The sequence below is a fragment of the Gekko japonicus genome, unplaced genomic scaffold (genome assembly GCF_001447785.1).
Source record: "Gekko japonicus isolate JY-2015 unplaced genomic scaffold, Gekko_japonicus_V1.1 scaffold36, whole genome shotgun sequence".
Classification (NCBI taxonomy): domain Eukaryota; kingdom Metazoa; phylum Chordata; class Lepidosauria; order Squamata; family Gekkonidae; genus Gekko; species Gekko japonicus.
In genome coordinates this window covers 836,154-858,121 of record NW_015164182.1, presented here as the reverse complement: position 1 = coordinate 858,121, position 21,968 = coordinate 836,154, and the positions used below count along the sequence as shown (strand labels likewise).

At 46.1% G+C, this 21,968-nt stretch overlaps 1 protein-coding gene across 1 annotated transcript in view; it reads left to right on the top strand.

Annotated features, from left to right (window-relative positions):
- The window catches only part of TMEM39B (transmembrane protein 39B), a 24,477-nt gene extending 3,948 nt beyond the window's left edge, over positions 1-20,529 (top strand). The window contains exons 3-9 of the mRNA XM_015408087.1: positions 1-205; positions 10,920-11,003; positions 12,934-13,088; positions 14,553-14,889; positions 16,434-16,621; positions 18,492-18,612; positions 20,003-20,529. Coding sequence (XP_015263573.1) covers positions 1-205; positions 10,920-11,003; positions 12,934-13,088; positions 14,553-14,889; positions 16,434-16,621; positions 18,492-18,612; positions 20,003-20,239 — 1,327 coding nt within the window. The 3' untranslated portion in view covers positions 20,240-20,529. The remainder of the gene's footprint in view (positions 206-10,919; positions 11,004-12,933; positions 13,089-14,552; positions 14,890-16,433; positions 16,622-18,491; positions 18,613-20,002) is intronic.
- The last annotated feature ends 1,439 nt before the right edge of the window (positions 20,530-21,968 follow it).

Below are 21,968 nucleotides of genomic sequence, written 5' to 3'. Positions count from 1 at the left end.
GGGCCTTTCCAGTCCTCCGTTGGCAGCTCAAACGGTGATTCCCCTCCGGCACTGCAAGATCCCTGAGCTGCCTGTGGAGAGGAGCATCTTGTTTGAACTCCAGCTCTTTTTCTGCCACCTAATTGCTCTCTTTGTCCATTACATCAACATCTACAAAACAGTGTGGTGGTACCCACCATCCCACCCTCCATCCCATACCTCATTGGTGAGTATCTCATGGCCTACAATTACAAAGTAAAATATTAAGAGCTATACAAAATGACATTTAAATGTTATAAAAATCCAAGGCCTTCTGCAGCTTCCTAGATGTACAGTACACAATGGCCACAGAACATCGTCAGAACATGGCATTAGAACAGGGTGTCATTACCAAAGGCTACATTCAGACTTCACAATAAATTCTAATTTAAGAGAGATTTGTCATTGAGGATCATGAACGTGTGGCATTCAGGCATTGACCTCTGTCATCCTGTCCCTCACTGGTTTGATTAAGCTCCATGTTTCTCATGATGCCCAAATTCAGGTGCCTTGGAAAATTTGAGCCCCCATCCTATAAGCCATGATTCTCAAGTGGGGGAAACAAACTCCAGTTTACCGTGGTTCCTGTGCTTGGACATCAGAGCAGATTGGAGCTAGGTCAAACTAGGTTCAGTCAAGCCCCACCCACCAGAGGAGGGGGGGCCTGGGAAGCAGATGAGTACAACGAGCAAACTAGGATTGTGCCCAGCAGAGATAAATGTATCCTCAGTTAGATTTTGTTGTGACATCTGAATGAAGCCTTCAAAAAACATCACAAACTGCTGAAATGGCAATGGAAATGGGGCAGACTCACCAAATTGAAATCCAACAATTACAACGTTATGAGGGGTGGGCTACAGGAAAAAAAATTCTGTCTTGAAAATAAAGCTAAAAGAGCGGAACGTTAAATTACAAGGTTTTGCCGAAAATGTGGAAGAGTCAGCTGACCTGGCCAATTTTGTTGCAACATGGCTCTCTAAGTCTCTTCAGTTAGAGGAAGGTGTAACACCCCATATCTTGAGGGCATACAGAATTGGTGCATTGTACTCAGCTCACTTGAGGGGCCCAAGAAATGTAATTATAGAACTGGCAGACCTCCGTGTAAAGAGAAAATTATTACAAGTATCTAGAGTAAGGGGGGGCCTCACCTTTCAGGGCATGACTATTATGGTTTTCCCAGATTTATCAGAAATGCTACAGCGCTGTCATTCCTTGAAGCCAATTACTACAAAACAGAGAGAGGCTGGCATAAAGTACCGGTGGTCACTACTAAGGAAACTACAAGTCTCCTTTCAAAATAAAAGCTACCAAACATCAGACATAGAAGAAGGCTACAATCTATTACATGGACTTGGCATAGAAGTCCCTCATGAAGCAGCGAGGAAATCATAAAAAAGGAAACTTGACTCACCAATGACTCCACATAAGTGGAGCAAAATTCCTATTTTGTTCAGTTGCACAATCGAGTCCGACTCTTCGCAACCCCATGGACCACATCATGCCAGGCCCTCCTGTCTTCTGTCGTGCTCCGATTTGCTTAATTTCATGTTCGTTGCCTCGATAACACTGTCTGACCATCTCATCCTTTGCTGTCCCCTTCTTCTTTGACCTTCAGTCTTTCCCAGCATCAGGGTCTTCTCCAGTGAGTGCTCCCTTCTCATTTGGTGGCCAAAGTATTTGAGCTTCAGCTTCAGTATCTGGCCTTCCAGGGAACAGTCAGGGTTGATTTCTTTTAGGGTTGACTGATTTGATCTTCTTGAAATCCAGGGGACTCTCAAGAGTCAACACTATGACTTCTAATTAGGAGCACACTATACTTTTTTCTTTTAGATTTTGTTCTTGGGGGTATGAGGCGGTAGAGGGGAAGGAGAGAGGGAGGGGGGGAAGAATGGCTTGGGAAATAATTTGTAACTTGTTTATAATGCAATGCGAAGACTTGACTATGTTTAGAGTTGTTTTGTTTTCACATTCAGACAGAGTTGGTTTATATTCTCTATAGCACAGTTGAAGGTTTATACACAGTGATGGGTGGAGGAAAATGTAAGAGGGAGGTTAAACACCACAATTTTTCAGACTGCTTTCACTTGCATGACGAAGGCTAGTTTATACTTAATATTATTCTTCACTCCAACCATTAACTTAATTAATGTTTTGGGAGTTCTAATGAATTGTTTAATCAATCTTGATTTTTTAAATAATGGATGAATTGAACTTAATCTCTTTTAATTGTAGGGGTCTGAACAATTTAATTAAGAAAAAACGTCTTGAGAGCACTTTATAAATTGCGCCTTGATATCCTTTGTCTTCAGGAGACACACTTGAAACAACATACAAAAATTATTTTTACTTTAAAACACTTTACATATTAATACTTAGCCTTGGTTACGAGTAAATCTAGAGGCGTTGCCATACTCATGTCTAAAAAATTCAGCTTCAAGCTAGAATCCACACTCTCAGACCCCAAAGGGAGATACATTTTCATAAAAGGCAGGATTGCAGACAAACCAATTACTCTAGCCTCAATTTACACTCCTAATGAAAACCACCTTTCATTCATAGACGATGTTATGTCACAATTAGATTCCTTTTCTATTGGGGAAGCAATGATTGGTGCTGACTTTATGTAGCTGACTTAAAGTTAGATAGATCAAAAATTAATAAAAGACAACTCAAAAGTATAACAACCAAGCAGCAATTCACCAAATTACATTCCAATCTTGAAAAATTTTACTATATAGACATCTGACGGTTCTGCTATCCCAAGGCTTGTGATTACACCTATTTCTCATCTCAATTCCAAGTCCACACTCGCATTGACTATGTTCTTTTTTCTTCATCTTTACGAAATCACATAGTTGATGCAACCATTGGCTCTAAAGTGTATTCTGACCATGACCACAACAAACACCCTACAAGGTAGGTGGGGCTGAGAGAGCTCTTGACAGAAACTGCTCTTTTTCAAGAACAGCGCTTATCAGAACTACAGGTTGCTTACCTGTAACTGGTGATCTTCAAGTGGTCATCTGTGCAGTCACACCCATGGGATTATGCGCCTGCACTGATCCGTATCGGTGGTATGCAAAGCTCACAGGGATTTTCACGCCTCTCCTCCGGGTATGCGCGGGAACCCCACTGCACATGCCCAAAGAGGAGGGGCACGGACATCCCGCCAGTTCCTTCTGACCACTGTCATGTCAACAACCAGAGAGAAGTACTGAAGCGGCAGCAGTGGGGAAGGATGGGCGGGTGGTGTGATTGCACAGATGGCCACTCGAAGATCACCAGTTACAGGTAAGCAACCTGTTTATCTTCTTCGTGGTCTCTGTGCATCACGCCCATGGGAGATTGAAAAGCAGTGGCTCACCTGGAGGTGGGAGCTGTCGCAAATTCAATGCTCTGCCGACGAAAGGACTAGATGAACAAGGTCCACTCTGTGGCGTTCACGAACGTCAACAGTGTAGTGCTTGATGAAGGTGTTCGGAGTAGACCACAGATCGCCAACAGGGAAGCACCCTTCAAGAAGGCTGTAGACGTGGCCATGAATCTTGTAGTGTGCGCTCATATAGGTATGGGCAACGGGCGTTTAGCCAACTGGTAGCACAGCTTAATAGTCTCGACAATCCATTTGGAGACACGTTGTGCTGAGATTTTAAGCCCTGCAGAATGACTGGAGTAGGAGACAGAAAGTTGATTGTTCCTCCTACTTGGTGTGTCCTATTTAGGTAAAAGAACAGCACCCTCGGAATATCTAGATTGTGGAGGAGTCGCTGTTGTTCATCTTCCGGTTTAGGGAAGAAGTTAGGCAATAAGATCTCCGAGGTTAGGTGAAACCTTAGGCAGAAAGGATATGTCAGGGAGCAGTCTCACACCGTCCGGCAGGAACACAAGGAAAGGTGGGTCATGGCGCAGACCCACGAGTTCGCCCACCCTCCTGGCCAAGGTGATGGTGATGAAAAAGGCAGTTTTCCATGCTGTATGCTTTAGCTCGCAGGTCGCCATGGGCTCAAAGGGCTGCCCCATAAGATGGCGGAGCACCAGCCTTAGATCCCGCAAGGGTACTGGTGAGTGGACTGGTGGATACAGGTGGAGGAGACCCTTCATAAACCTCTTTGTGACCGGGTGAGAAAAAACGGAAAAGCCGTCGAAGCCCGGGTGGTAGGCCGAAATAGCTGACAAATATACCTTGAGAAAGGAGTGCGAGAGCCCCTTCTCTGCCAGTGAGAGCAGAAAGTCTAAGACCTGGTCAATCCTGACAGAAGCCGGGGGGACGTCAGCGGGATGTATGAAGGCTAAGAAGCGGGCCCACTTCCCACTGTAGGAAGGTCGCGTAGAATCTTTCCTGGCATTGAGTAGCACAGTGTTGATTCTGTCAGAGAAAGTTAAGTGTCCACGAGATAAGCTGTTAACTTGAGCTTGTCCACCTCGTGGAATAGGAGGGCTCCTCCCTCTGCCAGGAGCAGATCTGGCACCTGTGGGAGGTGATAGCGCGCCTTGGCTAGTGAGAGGAGATTGGCGAACCAAGGTTGCCTCGGCCCCCAGGGGGTGATCAGGATGCACCTCGTATGGACCCTCATGAGTCTTTGGACCGTTCTCAGAAACAGAGGCAGAGGCGGGAACATATATAGGAAGTTGTTGTCCCATGGGTACAGGAGTCCGTCTCCCAAAGCCCTGGGATCCTGAGCCACCCTGCAGCAAAACAGGGTGCACTTCGAGTTGTGCCCGATGGCAAAGACATTGACATGAGGTGCGCCTCACTCTTGAAAGACAGGACGTAGGTAGGTCCAGTTCAGCTCCCAATCATGACGCTGGGAGAGACCTCTGCTGAGCAGGTCCGCATTCACATTTGCCTTGCCCGCGATGTGTGAGGCAATGGGAAAGATGTGCAGAGGCATGCACCAGGTCCAAAGGTCCAGAGCAAGGAGGCAGAGGCTGCGGGAGATCGTTCCACCCTGCCTGTTGACGTAACTGAGGGCCGTCGTATTGTCGGTTAAGACAGTTACACATTGTCCTGCGAGCAGAGGCTGGAAACATTGGAGGGCCAATTTTATTGCCAACAGTTCCAGAAAGTTTGTGTCTCCTTGAGGATACAGCATCCCACCTGTGGCCTACGGAGAGGCCGTTGAGGGGGGCTCCCCAGCCCCACAGTGAAGCGTCAGTTGTGAGGGTGAGAATAGGAGTGAGAGGACGGAACGGGATCCCCTCCGTCAGGTTGTCTGAGTGCGTCCACCACAATAGGGAGTCGTGTACCTCTTGTGGTGGGGGAAAAGCAACAGATTGGGACATCCTTAGAGGCTTGAAGTGACGGATGAACCAAAGCTGGAGTGGTTGCATTCACAACTTTGCAAACTGGAGGACTGCAGTTGTTGCCGCCATTAAGCCCAGGAGGCGTTGAATCTGGAAGGCAGAGGAGGTTCCTCGTAGTCGAACCTGTTCTGCCTGAACAATTAGGGTTCGTGCCCTGTCCTGGGGCAGGAAGGCTGCACTGTCTTGGGAATCGAGTATCACCCGTATGAATTGCACTCTTTGCGAAGGGACTAGGCGCGACTTCTTGTGGTTGACCCTGAGTCCCAGACAATGAAGGAGATTGAGGGCCTGAGATATCTGACAAATTAGGAGGTCCTTGGAAAGGGCGACCAGAAGCCAATCGTCCAGATATGGGAACACCGTCAGGCCACAGAGGCGGAGATGTGCCACAACAACTACCATCATCTTGGTAAAGACCCTTGGGGCCGTGCTGAGGCCAAACGGTAGACTCCTGTATTGGTAGTGGCTGCCACCTATCGCAAATCGGAAGTATTTGCGATGGGCGGGGTGGATAGTTAAATAGAAATAGGCATCCTCGAGGTCGATGGTGGCCATCCAGCATCCCTGGGACAGGAGAGGCAGAATGACGGGAAGGGATGTCATTTTGAATTTTTGGTACCTTATAAAGGTGTTGAGACCGTGAAGGTCTAAGATCGGCCTTTGCCCATCGTCCCTCTTGGGAACCACGAAGTATCGGGAATAAAAACTAAGTCCTTGGTGATCTAGAGGCACGGGCTCTACAGCACCCTTTGAAAGAAGTATGGTGACCTCGAGGAGGAACAACAACGGGGTAGTGATGACGACTATAGGAAGAGGTGGGAGTTCCATGAATTCGATGGAATAGCCCTTGGCTAAGATGGAAAGGACCCATTGGTCCGACGTAATGGTGGCCCAGGCCTGTAAATATGGATGGAGGCGGGTAGGGTCGGGAGAGATAGACAGGCGGAAGTCAAAGGCCCTGCTTGCCCGGTTTGGGTTGCTTTGGTCTGACAATCTGCTGTCCAGAGCCGTATCTGTCGGGCCTGGTACTGCTGCCTATTCGCAGATGGGGACCAACATGGCCTGTAACCTTCATCCGGCGACAGCTTAGCGTATTGGTGTCTGGAGCCGTAACGAGACCACGAGCAAGGACGAAAAGGCTTAGAGGGGGCAGAGACCCCCAGCGACCTCGAGGTCTTAATGCTTTTGTCCATTTCCTGGAGCGTCGAATCAGTGGACGCATGGAAGAGACCTTGGCCATCGAAAGACAAGTACACCCTGGTATCAGCAGGGAGTACACCCTGGTATCAGCAGGGAATGCGGTGGTCCTCAGCCAGGAGTGCCTACGGAGGGCAACTGCAGATGACATTATTTTTGAAAACGTGTCCAGAGTATGTTTGGATGAGTTGATGATTTGTTTAGAGAGCAGCAAGCCTTCCTTTTGCAGCTTTCTGGCCTCTTGACGTTTGTCATCAGGCACTGAGGTCAGAAAGTCGGTAAATTGTTCCCAGAGTGAGTACTGGTAGCGGCCCATACAAGCGACATAATTAGATGTCTTAATGCCGAGGGCTCCCGCCGAGTAAAAACGACGACCAATGGAGTCTAACTGGTGCTCTCCTTATCTGAAGGGGTAGCAAGGGTCCATTTACTCTTTGAGGTGGATGACACGACCAAGGAGTTGGGCTTGGGGTGGATATGGAGGAATTCTGCCCCCGTCTCCTGGACCCGATACATGTGATCCAAACGCCTGGATGACACTGGAGTAGAGGAAGGCTTGTCCCACAGGGCCTTAGACGCCTGTAGAAGAATGGTCGACATCGGGAGAGCGATCGAGGTGGAGGTATCATTTTGCACGACATCGAAGACAGCATCCAACACCGAGGGTTGGGGTTGGACGATCGACATGCCAGGGAATGTGCCATCCTCTTGACCAAATCTCCGTATGAAGAGAGATCCTCAGAAGGCGAGATTGGCAGATTGTCCGATACTGTAGCCTTTGGTGATGGATCTTTAGGTGATTCGGGGCTTTCTGAATCATCAGTGTTGGTATCGGAGATGAATGATACGACAGGCGATGCCGGAGCTGCAGGGATATCCGGTATCGGGGCGACTTTTGGTGTGGAGAGGAGAGGGTGGGCGACGAGTTTCCTCTGCGGCTTTGGATTGTGATGCGGAAGGCTTAGATTTACGGTGGGGAGAGTGTGAACAACTTGATCCACGGTCCCAGTCCGACTGTGGCCTAGGCGTCAGCCATGGCATGGATGCCGACATTGGGTACGATGTGAACCAGCAAGGCATCTGCCCCCTACGATCCCACGGCATCAGTGGGTCAAAGTCGGTTGGAGAGTGTGGTCTCAATTCCCATCTAGGCGAGTACGAGAGCATGGGCCTGGAACGACGGTAATCTGGGCACTTCTCAGGTCGATATCGATATTCGTGGCCTCTGGGCAATCAGGATCGATGGTATCGAGAGGCTGGTGCCGACTGATCACTTTCCCAGGAAATCACCGACTGGGAATGATGTGCACGAGGCTGACGCAGAACCGTTTCCTCAACTTCAATTGGTGAGGCTGAAATTGGTCCGAAATCGACAGACTATTAGACTCTCCCATTACACCTCAAGAGGTTCAAGAGGTTGTCAAAAAGATAAAGAATCATAAATCTCTAGGCACAGATGGCTACTCAATTGAATTCTATAAAGTTTTCTTACTCCTCCTTAGACAGCCCTTTGTTGATGTCTGTAATGAAGTTTTGAACATAGGGAAAATCCCAAATTCATGGACTGAATCCACCATTATTGTATTACCTAAACCTGGTAGAGATCCCTTAGACCCAAAATCCTACCGTCCCATAACATTAATCAAGCATTAATCAAGATGCTAAAATCTGGCTTGCAGTCATATTGGGGAAAATCATAACACAATACATTGATAGAGATCAAACTGGATTCATTCCGACCCGTGACATAACGGAAAACATCAGTAAAACTTTTAATGTAATACACTATTGCTGTCAAAAACAGTTGCCTTCAATAATTCTTTCTTTAGATATAGAAAAGGTGTTTGATTCCTTAGAAATTAATTATCTCCATCAGCTATTGGAACATATGGAATTCGGAGATGGCTTCCGCCACATAATCCGATCCCTTTACACTGACCCCAAGACTAACATAAAAATAAATAATTCTCACTCGGAAACCTTTGCACCCCAATGTGGCACCAGACAAGGCTGCCCCTTATCACCCATCCTATTCGCTTTGGCGCTAGAACCTATGGCGACAGCGATACACACCAATCCAAATATTAAAGGAATCAACACTCATAACAAGGAATTTAAAATTAGCCTATTTACTGATGACACAGTTATATATTTATCCAACCCATCAAGTTCTCTTCCTGCTGCGATGTCTGAATTGCAGACCTTTGGTCTCATCTCAGGATTACGAGTTAACCAATCCAAAACCGACATATACCCAATCAATATTTCTGTTATGGAAAGGACTATCCTGAAAAGATCTTATTTTTTAAAATGGGTTTCCAAAGATTGGAGATACCTAGGCGTCAACATACCGCTAAACCTTAAGGACCTCATTACTCATAACTATGGCATACTCATGAACAAGATCCGCACGCAATTTAGAGATTGGCAACCCTTGCAGTTATCCTGGCTAGGACGTTATGACTCGATCAAAATGTTCACTCTCCCCAAATTTATTTTTTTTCCGTTCACTTCCTATTAAAATACCGATATCTCTCATGCAAAGCTGGCAGAAACTATTGAACACCTTCTTGTGGGATTCTAAGCGGGCTAGAATCAATTTCCCAACAGAAGGTGGCATGGTGTTTCCAAAATTGTCCACTTATTATGAGGTGGCACAAATAACTAACATAATCAAGATGTTAAATCCTAATACGGCACCTGATTGGACTATAATAGAGCAAATATATTCATCTGAAAGATTGCTACAAGAAATCATATAGAATATCAAGAAAGAAAGACCAGCCACAATACTTGATAATCCCTTTTTACTTAACACCCTCTCAATATGGATAAACACAGAAAGATTTGGCACCTTCTATTTCCCAATATCCAACTAGGCTTATAGACATACCACGTTGTGGCCTAATTTTAGATAAGGCTGAGTTAGATGCGAAACTTCACAAAACACTTCAATGGTTCCAATACTTAGAGTTAGCCCACTTAATACGTTCACCAAAAATTAAATTAAGCCTTACAAGACCCTTAACTAAATTTGAAATCTTATTGAAAACACCAAGACCTACTTATAAATCTCTTATTTCCATTCTCTATACAATGATTATGGAACCCTATAATGAAGTTTTACCATCTTACACTACATCGTGGCATAAGGATCTAAATACAACTCTTAGCTACCCCCAATGGCAGTCTATTTGGCATTCGCTACTTATTCAATCTAAACGTACACCTATCAAAACAAAATCTTTTAAGATACTATCTAGGTGGTATGTCATGATTGTTCAATAAATTTATGAAATCACATCTATCCGTATACCTTTTACTATAGACTCCTTACTGTTAGACACATGGAGACTTACCCCCAACTCACACTTCATAAAGAATTAATTGCTCTGCTTTGTGCAACTGCCAGGATTGTAATAGCCAAATCTTGGAAACACTCCATTTAACTGGTAATGAATGGCTGTTCAAAGTGTGTGAATTTTGTCTAGTGGACGAAATTGCTGACTGTTTTATCTAGACAAAACGATTCTTTGCACTCAGATTTTACTTCAACATGGTTTCCTTTCCTGGAATACTTGTTTAACCATACTGAATATGGTTTGGAATACATTACATTTGATTTATTGATACATGTCGTATATTGATTGTTAATACATTTACTTTTCACAATATGTTATCATTATACTGTTATTTGTACTACTCATTTGCTCTTACATGTTTTGAATTTGTATTGAATATTGTTGTATATGTAATTATCAACAATAAAGTTTTAAAAAAATTAAGAATGTGGTTGAAAGGGACACCAAGTCGCAGTAGAGCTTTCAAAGCAAGAGACTTAACAGACGTGGTTTGCCATTGCCTGCCTCTGCATAGCAGCGCTGGACTCCCTTGGTGGCCCTATCCAAGCAGTAACCAGGGCCAGCACTGCTTAGTTTCTGGGAACTGACGAGATCAGGCTAGTGTGGGCCATCCAGGTCAGGGAACAATGGTAATAGGGTAGTAGTAAAGAAGCAAGTGTTCAGTCAGACCTAAAAAATGTAGGCAGTTTTTCTCCTTCATATTGTTTTTTGGCTGTATTACATGTTTTTATTTAGTCGTTCTCAAGTTTTGTAATCCAGTTTTATTGCCCTGTTTGTATGTATAATACTGATCTTTATTGCATTATTTTCTAAAATCTGCCTTGAGCCTTAGCAAGAAAAGCGGACTACAAATTAAGTAAAAAAATAGCCTGTGATCAACCAGATAATGACTTAGCTGAGCGAGGATTTGAAGCCACATCTGCCTAACCATAGTTCAGCACTATAAATATACTTACCAGCTCTTTTGCCAGGAAAGTTTTCTTCATTCTTGCAGGATAGCTGTGCACAGACCAACCAAATTCATTTTTCTTTCTGCAGAATTTTCATCTCATTGACTTCAATGTCCTGGCAGTGACTACTATCATTCTGGCCCGAAGGTTGATCGGCGCTATTGTGAAGGAGGTGAAGGAGGTAGAGGCTTGGAGCCTTTGTACTTAATGCATAACAGTTGTGTCCTTGTTCAGGCCTTGGTGTTTCCCCCCAAAATGGGGGTAGTGCAGGAGAATTTCCTGGTGTAGGATTATGGCCATTGTCTGCTTCCGTATGTGAGGACAGGGTAGCCACTGTCCTGCTCGCCAGTTAAGAACATAAGAGAACATAAGAGACGCCAATGTTGGATCAGGCCAAAGGCCCATCCAGTCCAACACTCTGGGTGCGTTCTGGTTGGAACCGTTGCAGTTTATGCCGGCTGAAATGCGATCACACTTACCTCCTGTCTGCAGAGCCCATTGTTGTATGCCCGTTCACACACAGCGGGTGTCGGCGGTTTCTTGTGTTTTTTTTAACTTAGTTTGCGCATGAGCATAGGCAGCCATCCACAGAATGGCGATCTTCGCGCATGCGCAAAACACCCCATCCAAAAAAGCATGCCCTGAAGAGAGGACGTACCTTTAAAGTTTAAAGAGCAAACTGGCCTCCCTGAGGTCCTGGACTCCTCTAAAACGTTAAACTAAGGACCTTTTCTTTTTTAAAAAAACAAACGCCGGGGCAAAGCTTCGCTCAAGCGCATATCGCCGACCTAAAAAAAATGGCGGGTAAAAATCGGAAGTCTCGGGCTTCCAAACAGAAGTGGCTCTACAACGGTGGAGAGCGATAAGACGGGGGGGGTAAAGCGATTACAACTGTTGCACACCACTTGGGGACCTAGTGGCGGAATACAACGGTTTAAAGCTCTTTGCGACGGTTAGGGATGGAAGGCAGATGTGCGCCGTGTGAACGCCGGTAAATACACCGATTCCAACCGGCACCTATACCGTTGTAAATACCCCGTCTGAACGCACTCTCTGCGTCACACAGTGGTCAGAAATACCAGGTGCCATCAGGAGGTCCACCAGTGGGGCCAGGACGTTAGAAGCCCTCCCACTGTTGACCCCCCCAAGCACCAAGAAGACAGAGCATCACTTGCCCCAGAGCCCCTATCTATACCTTGTGGCTAATAGCCACTGATGGACCTCTGCTCCATATGCTCATCTAATTCCCTTTTGAAGCTGTCCATGCTTGTAGCCGCCACCACCACCTGTGGTGGTGGCGACTACAAAAAAAAGTTAAGATTCTTTTCCCTACCCCAGCTCACTGTGCCCCTGCGTGCAGAGGGCTTCCTCAGTGGTGGCAGCTCACCTTTGGAAAGGCAGCTCTTTGAGGCTGACCAGACATGTACCTTACTTTCCTTTTAAGTTCCAAGCCAAAACACGTTTCTTTACCCAGGCTTTTAACTGAGGGATTCCATTTGTTTCTAACCTGTTTTATGGTCTGCTTCTAGCCTGAGGACTGTTTTAGGGATATCATTTGAAGCTGCTCAAAGTTTGTTTTGTGCTGTTGTTATGCCCCTGGCTTGATTTTAGCCGTTGGTTTTACAACTGTGTTGCTGTCTCTGGAGAGGCAGCATATAAATTTTTCTGGATAAATAAGTAAGTTGCACTGAGTTTCTCTTGGGTTAAGAGTTCTGAAGATCAGAGCTACTTGAATAGAAGCATTTCCCCATATATATGTGTTTAATCTCTTCTTAAATCATTCCTCCATTTTATCCTCACAACAACCCTGTGAGGTAGGTTAGACTGAACTTCCATGGCAGAGTGGGGATTCGAAGTAGGATTCTGCCAGATCCCAGTCCAACACTTGACTACTACACCTCACTGCTTTCATCAGTTGGGGTCAGGCAGAACTGGCACCCTCAGCAAGGGATCCCTCCGGGCTCTTAAATTGGGATGGAGAGAAGCCTATCTAGGGGATGAACTTTGAAGGCCAGAACCAGTACGTGGGACTCAGACGTGTGGCTGATCTTTTTGCAAAGGGAGAGGAAAGTCTCATCTGCCTCTTGCTCTTCTTACTCCAGGCTTCCCATACTGGCAAAGTCTCCCTGCCACGCTCCGTTTTCCTTGTGGTCACTCGCTTTGCTGTCCTTACTGGCACGGGCTGGAGTTTGTGCCGATCCATAATCCATCTTTTCCGGACACATTCGCTGCTCAACCTCTTGTTCTTGTGTTACCCGTAAGTCTGGGCTGCTCTTCTCCTGTTTCTATTCCTTTCTGGGAGCAGGGTGGGTAGAGGCAAACAGGTTTCCAAAGGCATGGCAGGTGTTCTGTGAGGTTGCGGGGGGGGGGATCACTAATGCTGCGTCTACACCATGCTAGAAAACCAGAATCAATCTAGATTCTGTTCCCGGAAAAACTGAATTCAGTAAAATGGAATCTTAGCAGCTACATGTTACATTTCTTCATAAAAACTGCAATTATAAAGCATTTCTTCACAGCCATAAGAGAGAGAAGTTTGCTGTTTTACACCAAATTTTTCTGGATGTTGTGTGCAGTACCATATTTTGGGCTCTCAAATTGCAGCATTTGTGCGTAGCACCCTGAGCATTAAGTTGCTTTACTTGTAAGCAAAACAAAACAGAAGTCCATTGGCACCCTAAAGACTAACATTTTTTATTTCAGCATGAGCTTTCATGAATTGGAGCTCATTTCAGATGCAATGAAGTTTTAAGAGCAGCTTCAAAGGTGAAATAGTGGTGTATTGAAAAACAGGAAGCTGTCTTCTGGCCTACAGTCTGTATAACTGAGTACTCTCCGATTGAATCGGCAGCGGCAATAGTCATTTCCTGCCAGAGCGCCCCGGAGCAACGCTTCGGCAGTAACGAGCCCAGGCCCTGCCCCCTCCGGAGGGGGAGAATTAAATGCCTGGCTTCCCTGCGCAATCTTCTCCGAGTGCCCCGCAGCCGGGCCATAGAATACAATGGAAAGATCCTGCCACCCCTGCGGCACGACTCTAGAGGGAAGGGGTTTAAACTTTAAACCTCTTCTCTCTCCGCTTCCCCGCCACCCTGCCTTGGCAGGCCAGTTGGGGAAGGGAAGGGGAGGCTTTTGAAGATGCCTCCCCCTCCCCTTTTTGCTTCCCCTTCTGACACACTTCCGGTGATGTCAGGGGGCGTGGCATATGCTAATGCTTATGCTAATAGCAGGTATGCTAATGAGCTCCTGCAGCTCTTTTTCTGTGAAATGACCCCTGGGCGGCGGTAGCTGTCCAAAGTCTCCATCTTTCTAAATGTCCTTCCCGTCACAGTGGCTTTACATCAGAAGTGCCGAGCATGAAACAGAGACCTCCTGCATGTGGTGCATTGGTCTGCCATGGAGCTGCATGCTCTTGTAGCCAAATTAAGCTAAGAGTGACTGCTGCTTTAAGCAGCAGAGTCAGGGATGGGCCTGCCAGAGTTGCAGGACGTGCCCTTCCTTGGAGCCCTCAGCTCTGGCCCCCAGCTGAAATAAACCCCAGCAGGTTTTTTGTGCACATTCTTCCCCTGATGGCCCTCCCTGTCTTTCCTCCTCCCTTCCCCTGCCATCAACATTCAGTTTCATGGAACGGGGGTGTCACTTCTGCTTAGTGTGCCTTATACTGCCACAGACTTTGATGTTGCCATATAAGAAATAATTCAGGTACCACTTCCTCCTCTTCCAGGTTTGGCATGTACGTCCCCTTCCTGCAGCTGAACTGTGACTTCCGCAAGGTGAGTCTCTTCTCCCACGTCACCAACATCGGCCCTCGTGACACAGGGGATGCCAACTCGAAGGGCAAGGACTACCTGTCTGTCCTCAAGGAGACCTGGAAGCAGCACGCCCGACAGATGTACAGCACAGAGGCTATGCCCACCCATGCTTGCTGCCTCTCTCCAGACTTGATCCGCAACGAGGTGGAATACCTGAAGATGGACTTCAACTGGCGCATGAAGGAGGTGCTGGTGAGCTCCATGCTCAGCGCCTACTATGTGGCATTCGTCCCTGTTTGGTTTGTGAAGGTACGTGAGTGACGGGTTGCATTTGTGGCTCAGTACAACCTATACTCTTGACCTGCTGTGAGCCCATGTGTGTAAAGGCCTGTTGAGTAACAGGCTTCTCAATGAAGATTGCAATATGGAGAATAAACAGATTCATATCAGGTAGCTTGATCAATTAATGTTAGCCCTGATAGCTACATGTTCAGAACCAGTCTCCCTTTGAATCTCAGCAGGTAGACAGTAGCCAGCAAAGGAATCAGTTAACATGGGGTGCTGGTTGCCAGCATAGTTAAGTCTCACATTCCAGTGTGTGTTCTAGAATGCAGCCAGCCACTCTGTTGCTTCTGAACTTCCAGTGGGAACTGGCTAGTTGCTGATGGAAGCAGAACACTAGACAAGGTTGTGTGATCCAGCAAAAAAAAGTCTTGTGTTTTTCACGTGTGCTTGTGACTGACTGACATATCTGAGGTTATAAGTTTGAAACTTGAGCTAAAGTGAATTTGAAGATGGGAACTTCCGAACAAGAACTGGCCTACCAAAACTCAAGTTTTACATCCTGTTTCCTTGATTTTGTACCAAGGTGGAAAAATACTTGCCTTTACCTTTCTAGTGAATGCTTAAGATTGAATTGCCATTGTTCTTTAAAGCAGACCTTGTATCCTTTTCACTTGTATCAGAATCTTCTCCTGGTGATCAGGCAGGCAAGCTTTATGAAAGTTTTTCTTTTTATCTTTTTTGCCCAAAATTTAGGAATCAGACTCATTTTCCAGCGTCTGGGTTTTGTGTTTTAAATTACAATGTTTTCTACTTATTGCTACCAGAAAATCTAATCCTAAATTCTTTACAGTTTCTTGTAATTTTATTAAAGGTATGCTAACAGTGTTGCAGTTTATAAATAAATACGCAGCAACCCTAGTTGCCATGGACACAACAAAGTTAACCTCTAATCCTGACCTCTCCCCAGTTTCTCATAATTTCATTATTGCTTTTAAAAAGATCAATATTGGAACCAGTATAGAAAGCAAGTGGTCAATAAATGAATTAATCTCACCACTGAATGGTGTAAAGTTAGCATATAGACATGTTTTGAGAAGAACTTCATGCAAATGCATTTTTCTGCCATACAACAAAATATTCTGTGATGTGGGGTGAAATGATAAATAAGCTTCATACTTCTGCTGAGGATTGCCAACCCACAACAATAAAATCAGGGCTGAAAAATAATAGTCTCTTCAATGAAATGTCTAGGTGCCACAGTGACCTGGCACCTGGGAGGGGTCATGCCCTGGGATAAGACTGATATACTAACAATCTAGTAAATGGGCTAGTAAATCTTACAGATTTCTTTGCCAGGCTGTTGTACAGCTTTCCTTCAGTATTGGGTTTTGAAATTAAGTTCTGTTGGATTTTGGTACCCTCCTTGCCCTCAGATCTTCACCTGTGGCCCTTGGGGTTACAGAAGCCTCTTCTAGGCTGCCTTGCCCCCAGTAGGCACAGCAGTCCTTTGGATTCCAGTTCTACTGTCGGAGCTGACTTTCCGCACTCTCTTTGTTTTCCATTTGCAGAGCACGCAGTATTACGACAAGCGGTGGTCCTGTGAGCTATTCCTCTTGGTGTCCATAAGCACCTCTGTTATCCTCATGCAGCATCTACTGCCGGCCCGCTACTGTGACCTTCTCCACAAGGCTGCAGCACATCTTGGCTGCTGGCAAAAAGTCGACCCGGCACTTTGCTCCAATGTGCTGCAGCACCAGTAAGTCACCTGCTGGTAACACACAGACCGAGCTGGCCGTCATCTCTTTTGAAACCTTACTTCAGGTGTCAGATTTTCTCATGGAGCAGATGGGCCCTTCGTTGTATTGCTTGGCAGACAAGTATCCTTTGTTATTGTTATTTGTTGGGGTTTTAGTTTTTCAAAGGTGGTTCTTATAGAGAACTCTTTGTACATCAGCTTGTCTGCCTCAGAACCCCCCTGCATTGCATTCTACGTTGCGACCTCTGTTCATGTGGGATTCTGGCTAGACTCATTGAGTCTTGCATCCTAATGCATGTCCTCAAAAGACAGCCAGTTCACCTTGGCAACTGCACAGGGTATGGAGAACAGGAAAGTCAGCTTAGTGTTGCTGGTCTCTTCATGGTGGCAACTCTTGATAAGCCTCCAAAGAACATACCATTTGAAACTCCCTGGTCTGTGCCATCTGCATATATTTTAGAATAGCAGTTTCTTTGCTCCTTTCCCTGTGCCTTGGGTACACTTTCAAGGTGTGAATTGAAAGCTGAATTCACTGGGGGGGGGGCGGCAATATGGAGCTGTCACTCTTAAATCAGAACTGATGGAGAGTAGAGTGGTCTACGTGCCAGCCTTTGTGTTGGCCCCACTTTGTATTGCCCATTTAAAAAGCCGTCTGACACATGTTAAATGAAAAGAGAGGTTGTGAACCTAGGTGGGGGGGAACTGAAAAACTCAGAGGAGAATTTTTTTTTTTCTCTGTGGATTTTTTCTCCCCAGTTTTGGGGAGCATTAAAAATATGCATTGATTTCGCTTCTGGAATGAGTGAAATGCTTTTTTAAAGGGAAGGGTTTACTTAAAATGCAGATGCTTATGTAAGACAATCTGCAGTATTAGAGAATTATTCTTGGTGCATAATGTGGACACATAAACCATACTTTTAACACTATATATGTTAGCAATATTTATGGAAAATAGTAATAACAAAAACAGCATACTTTCTAAAGTGTGTTGTTCGAATGTGACTAATTTAGCCCACAGCACTTCACAGCGCTCTCTCTGTCAAGGACTCTGTAAAGTCACAATTTTGCTTTTGGGAAACTAAGGCTTTTCATACCTTTACATTCATGAAATACACCAAATAGTGCAGTTTCATATGCTACGTTCTAAATTATGCATTTTATGTTCTTAAAGTAGTGAAATATGTTTAGCAATGATAAGTAGGTGTTGCATATAATTCACCCCCCCTTTTTCTGTAGATATAACATTTCTAGACATTCCAGATTTTTGTACAAACCTTTGGTTAGCCAAGTGCTTCTGGGAAGCCAGAGTACAGAAGCTCTCCTGCATTGTTCATTCCCATCAAGCTGGCTTAAAGAGGCACCAAACAATGCCTCTGAACCCGAGGGTGTGCTGGATGATCATTGCTAATGCTTGTGGATAGAGCTGTCCTCCATGGATTTTTCTAGTCCTTTTTTAAAGCCACCTGAGCCCAGAGCCCCTGCCAGCATGTTTTGTGCAATAGGCCTGGTAGCAGTAAAGAGCTGGCAGTCCTGGACAAACTTCCTCTCTAGATGCCCTTGAGACAGCATTTTGTTAATTGTCGCTGATTCCCTGCTGTTCCTTGTCTGCCTTGGCAAAGTTATTGTCTCATTTAGAACAGCCTTCATATCGAGACAGGTTCAAGGCGCTCAGATTTTTTTAAATCTTATCTGTCATGCTCACTCAAACTGCACATAAGTATCTGAGCAAATATTTGGAACAGTCCCCTTTTAAAGATGGTTAACCCTTGCATGAGCAAAAGCTCACTGAATTAGTCTTCTGTTCCTCTGTACCCACCCTTGGGAACATGGTGGGGTAGAGCTCCATGTTAGCTGGCAACTTCTTTTGCAGGTGGACAGAGGAGTGCATGTGGCCGCAGGGGGTGCTGGTGAAACACAGCAAAAACGTCTACAAAGCAGTGGGCCATTACAATGTGGCGGTGCCTTCTGATGTCTCCCACTTCCGGTTTCACGTAAGCTTTTGCCATTCTTCTCATATCGATGTTGCAGGCATGATTCAGGAGCCCTCATTCAGAAGTGCATTCCGCAACCAGATTCCCATAAGTTAGGCACGTGTGCCTCAGGTTGCTTCCTGAACATCACTGCAGGGAGCAGAGCTTCCTGAAAAGTGTGTCTCTGGCTCCTGCTGTACATTCATGAAAAGACTATTAGGCTGAGAGTGGATTGACTCAAGGGTCTGACAGGTGGAAAGAAAGCAACTGTAACATTTGAAAGTATCCTCCAAGCGACCCTCACGCCAGCTGGCTTGGCTTGGAGAAGGGATTTAAAGAGACAAATGCCTTCTCCAAGTTGGCGGGGGGGGGGGGCTTTGAGAATGCATTTAAAGTTTAAGTTGCTCTCTTTCTCTGCTCCCCCCCCCCACACCTCAAGCCTACCCAGGGAGGGAAACACTGGCTAGGGAAGGGAAGCCCAGCTAGGGAGGCATGCCTCCTTTTTGCTTCCCCAGCTGCCCTGCCGGGAGCCGCACAATATGTGTGAAAGAGCCGCACGTGGCTCCCAAGCCACAGTTTGGCCACCCCTGCCCTACATGATCAGGGTCCTACATACCCGAGGGACCGCCTTTCCCCACATGTACCCCAGAGAGCACTGTGATCAGCGGCTCAGAACAGACTGGCCCTCCCGGGTCTTAAGGAGGCCCGGCTGGCAGTAACCAGGGCCAGGGCTTTCTCAGTGGCAGCTTCTCTCTGGTGGAACGAGCTCCCAGAGGAGATCAGGGCCCTGCAGGATCTTTTGTAGTTCCGTAGGGCCTGTAAAACGGAGTTCTTCCACCAGGCTTTTGGAGCTGCCACTACCATTAAGAACTGCTGAGGTTAGAGAGCCCTGTTTTCTCTTGGAACTCCAACAACAGCCTGAGCCAGCCGCCGAAAGGAGAATTAAAGAAGATCAGACTTTGAGACGAGAGAACTGAATAACAGCAGCCATTATTAAATTAATGCCACTATCACTTTACTATATTGTGTGGTTTAAAGGGTTTTAGAGTTGTTTTAATCTAATTTATATTTAATGCTTTATTGTAATTATGTGTTGTTTTTGTGTAAGCCACCCTGAGACGGCCTCGGCTGGGAGGGCGGGGTAAAAATTCAATAAATAAATAAAAGACCACCTGAGAGCCATCTGAGCAACTCCAGGGTATGCCCCAGACAGTAAGAAAAGAAGGTTAGAAGACATTCTGGGGGTTTCGCTATCAATGCTCAGAACTCTGTGCATTCCATAGAACCCCTTTTCATTTATAAACATTTATTTATTTATTGGGTAAGAAACTCAGATTTGTAATTGTCTTGCAAGTTCAGACAACTCCTTGGGCACTGCAGACCCTTGACAGCCATCCCTTGGCCTTTCCAGTTCTTTTTCAGCAAACCCCTGAGGATCTTGAACATCCTGATTCTCCTGGAAGGGGCAGTCATCTTCTACCAGCTCTACTCACTGATCACATCAGAGAAGTGGCACCAGACCATCTCCCTGGCCCTGATCCTCTTCAGCAACTACTATGCCTTCTTCAAGCTCCTGCGGGACCGGCTGGTGCTGGGGAAAGCTTACTCATATTCTGCCAGCAGAGAGAGTGATCAGAAGCTGAACTGAATGCATGACACTTACTGGGGTATAAACACAAAAGGAGAGAGAAGGCGGCCCCAGAGCTGTGTCGGAGGCAGTCAGCGACGTTTGTGCTGCCTGTTGTGCCAGGGTCTGTTCCGCTCAGCCTGAGAAACCTGCCCCAGAAAGCCTTGCTGCCTTGTGGGGGATGCTGGGGCGCATTCTCAAAGGGTGTGCAGTCGGGCCGGTCCTGCACTTTGTAACTTTTTTTACCACTGCTTTTGTTTCTTTGTTGGTTTGATAACTGATACAATTGTAAAAATACCTTATTTTTGTACTCCCAACTGCTGTTGGTCTGGCTTATTAAGTGACAAGCAAGAAGAGAGATCTGTGGCTTTTGTATTACACCTGCCGACGTGACTATAGCTACTGGCTGTTGTAGGGGGTGGGGGTGGTCTTTAATTTGGGTTTAATTTCTAGCTGCACCTGATCTTAAAGGGCATACAAGACCTAGCATCACTAAGGTTGCTTTCATGTGGAGGTGATTCACCATTGTGCCTCCAGATGAAGGTATTTGTGTTCCCCCTGGGCACCTGCCATTCAGACCCTTTGCCAGCAGCAGGGTTTTGGGGTTTTTTAAAAAATACAGTGCTAGGGATGTAACTATAGTCTTATCATGCTATAGCAATATACCAACTACCAATTTTTCTTTAAAAAACCAGCAAAAAGTTAGCTGGTGGTGGAGAGAAGGGATGCTGCCAGATGTGGCAAGGTGTGGAAATCTACACCTTCACACTGTAACCAAGTCAACTTTAGTACAATTTTTCAGGGAAGAGTGTACCAAAGCTGGATTGAGAAACTGCACAACGGAGCCAGGGGACACCCAGAAGGTGAATGATTGCACAGCAATGATGTGTAGAAGCCCCCGTCCCCCAAGCGCCAGTGCAGTTTTTTGGGGAACATGGACCAAAACCTCCATGTGGAAGCAACTGAAGAGCGTGAACAAGGATGATCTTCGACGTGGTCTCTGTGCTTCACACCCATGGGATCTAGTGCGCACGTGCTGGATCGATCGCCATTGTAGCAAGCTCTTAACGGATTTTCGCGCCCAGACCTCGGGCATGCGCAGGAACCCCACCGCGCATGCCCAGAGGGGTGGGCGCGGACATCCCGCCAGTTCCTTACCGCCGCGTTGGAAAGACCTTTTCCTCGTTGGTCTGATCGGTTCGCTTTTTGGGCTATTTGCCCTCACGACTCTTTGGATTTTTTCCTCAGTTTCTTTTTTCTTCTTAGTCTTCTTCGTTTGTTCTTAAAAAAAAAAAATTTTGTTTGTTTCTTCCTGAGGGGGAAGTTGCCAGTTGCCTCAGTTTGGCCTTCGGGCACCCCCCCCACCCCCCTTCTTTTCCTCCGTTCTTTATTTTTTATGGAGAAAAAGTGGGGATTTTTTAACCGCTGCAAGGGCTGCGGCAGTAAACTCGCTCCTCCTGACTGCCACACCCTCTATATTTTTTGTTTGGGAGAGTCTCACCTGTGCTAGGTTTTCGAACCAGACACGAAAAAACCAAGCTGCGCGCCTCAAAGTGGCGCTACTTGAGTCGGCGTTATATCCTCCTTCAGTGATGGAGTCCGAGAGACCATCAACTTTGACGGCTCTGGCATCGAGGCCCTCCTCCAACATCGGCCAACCGACACCGAAACCACCGGCATCAAAGGCACAATCGTCCGCTTCCACTCCGGTGAGGAAGAGGGCCAAGTCAAGTAAGGAGCATAAGTCCGC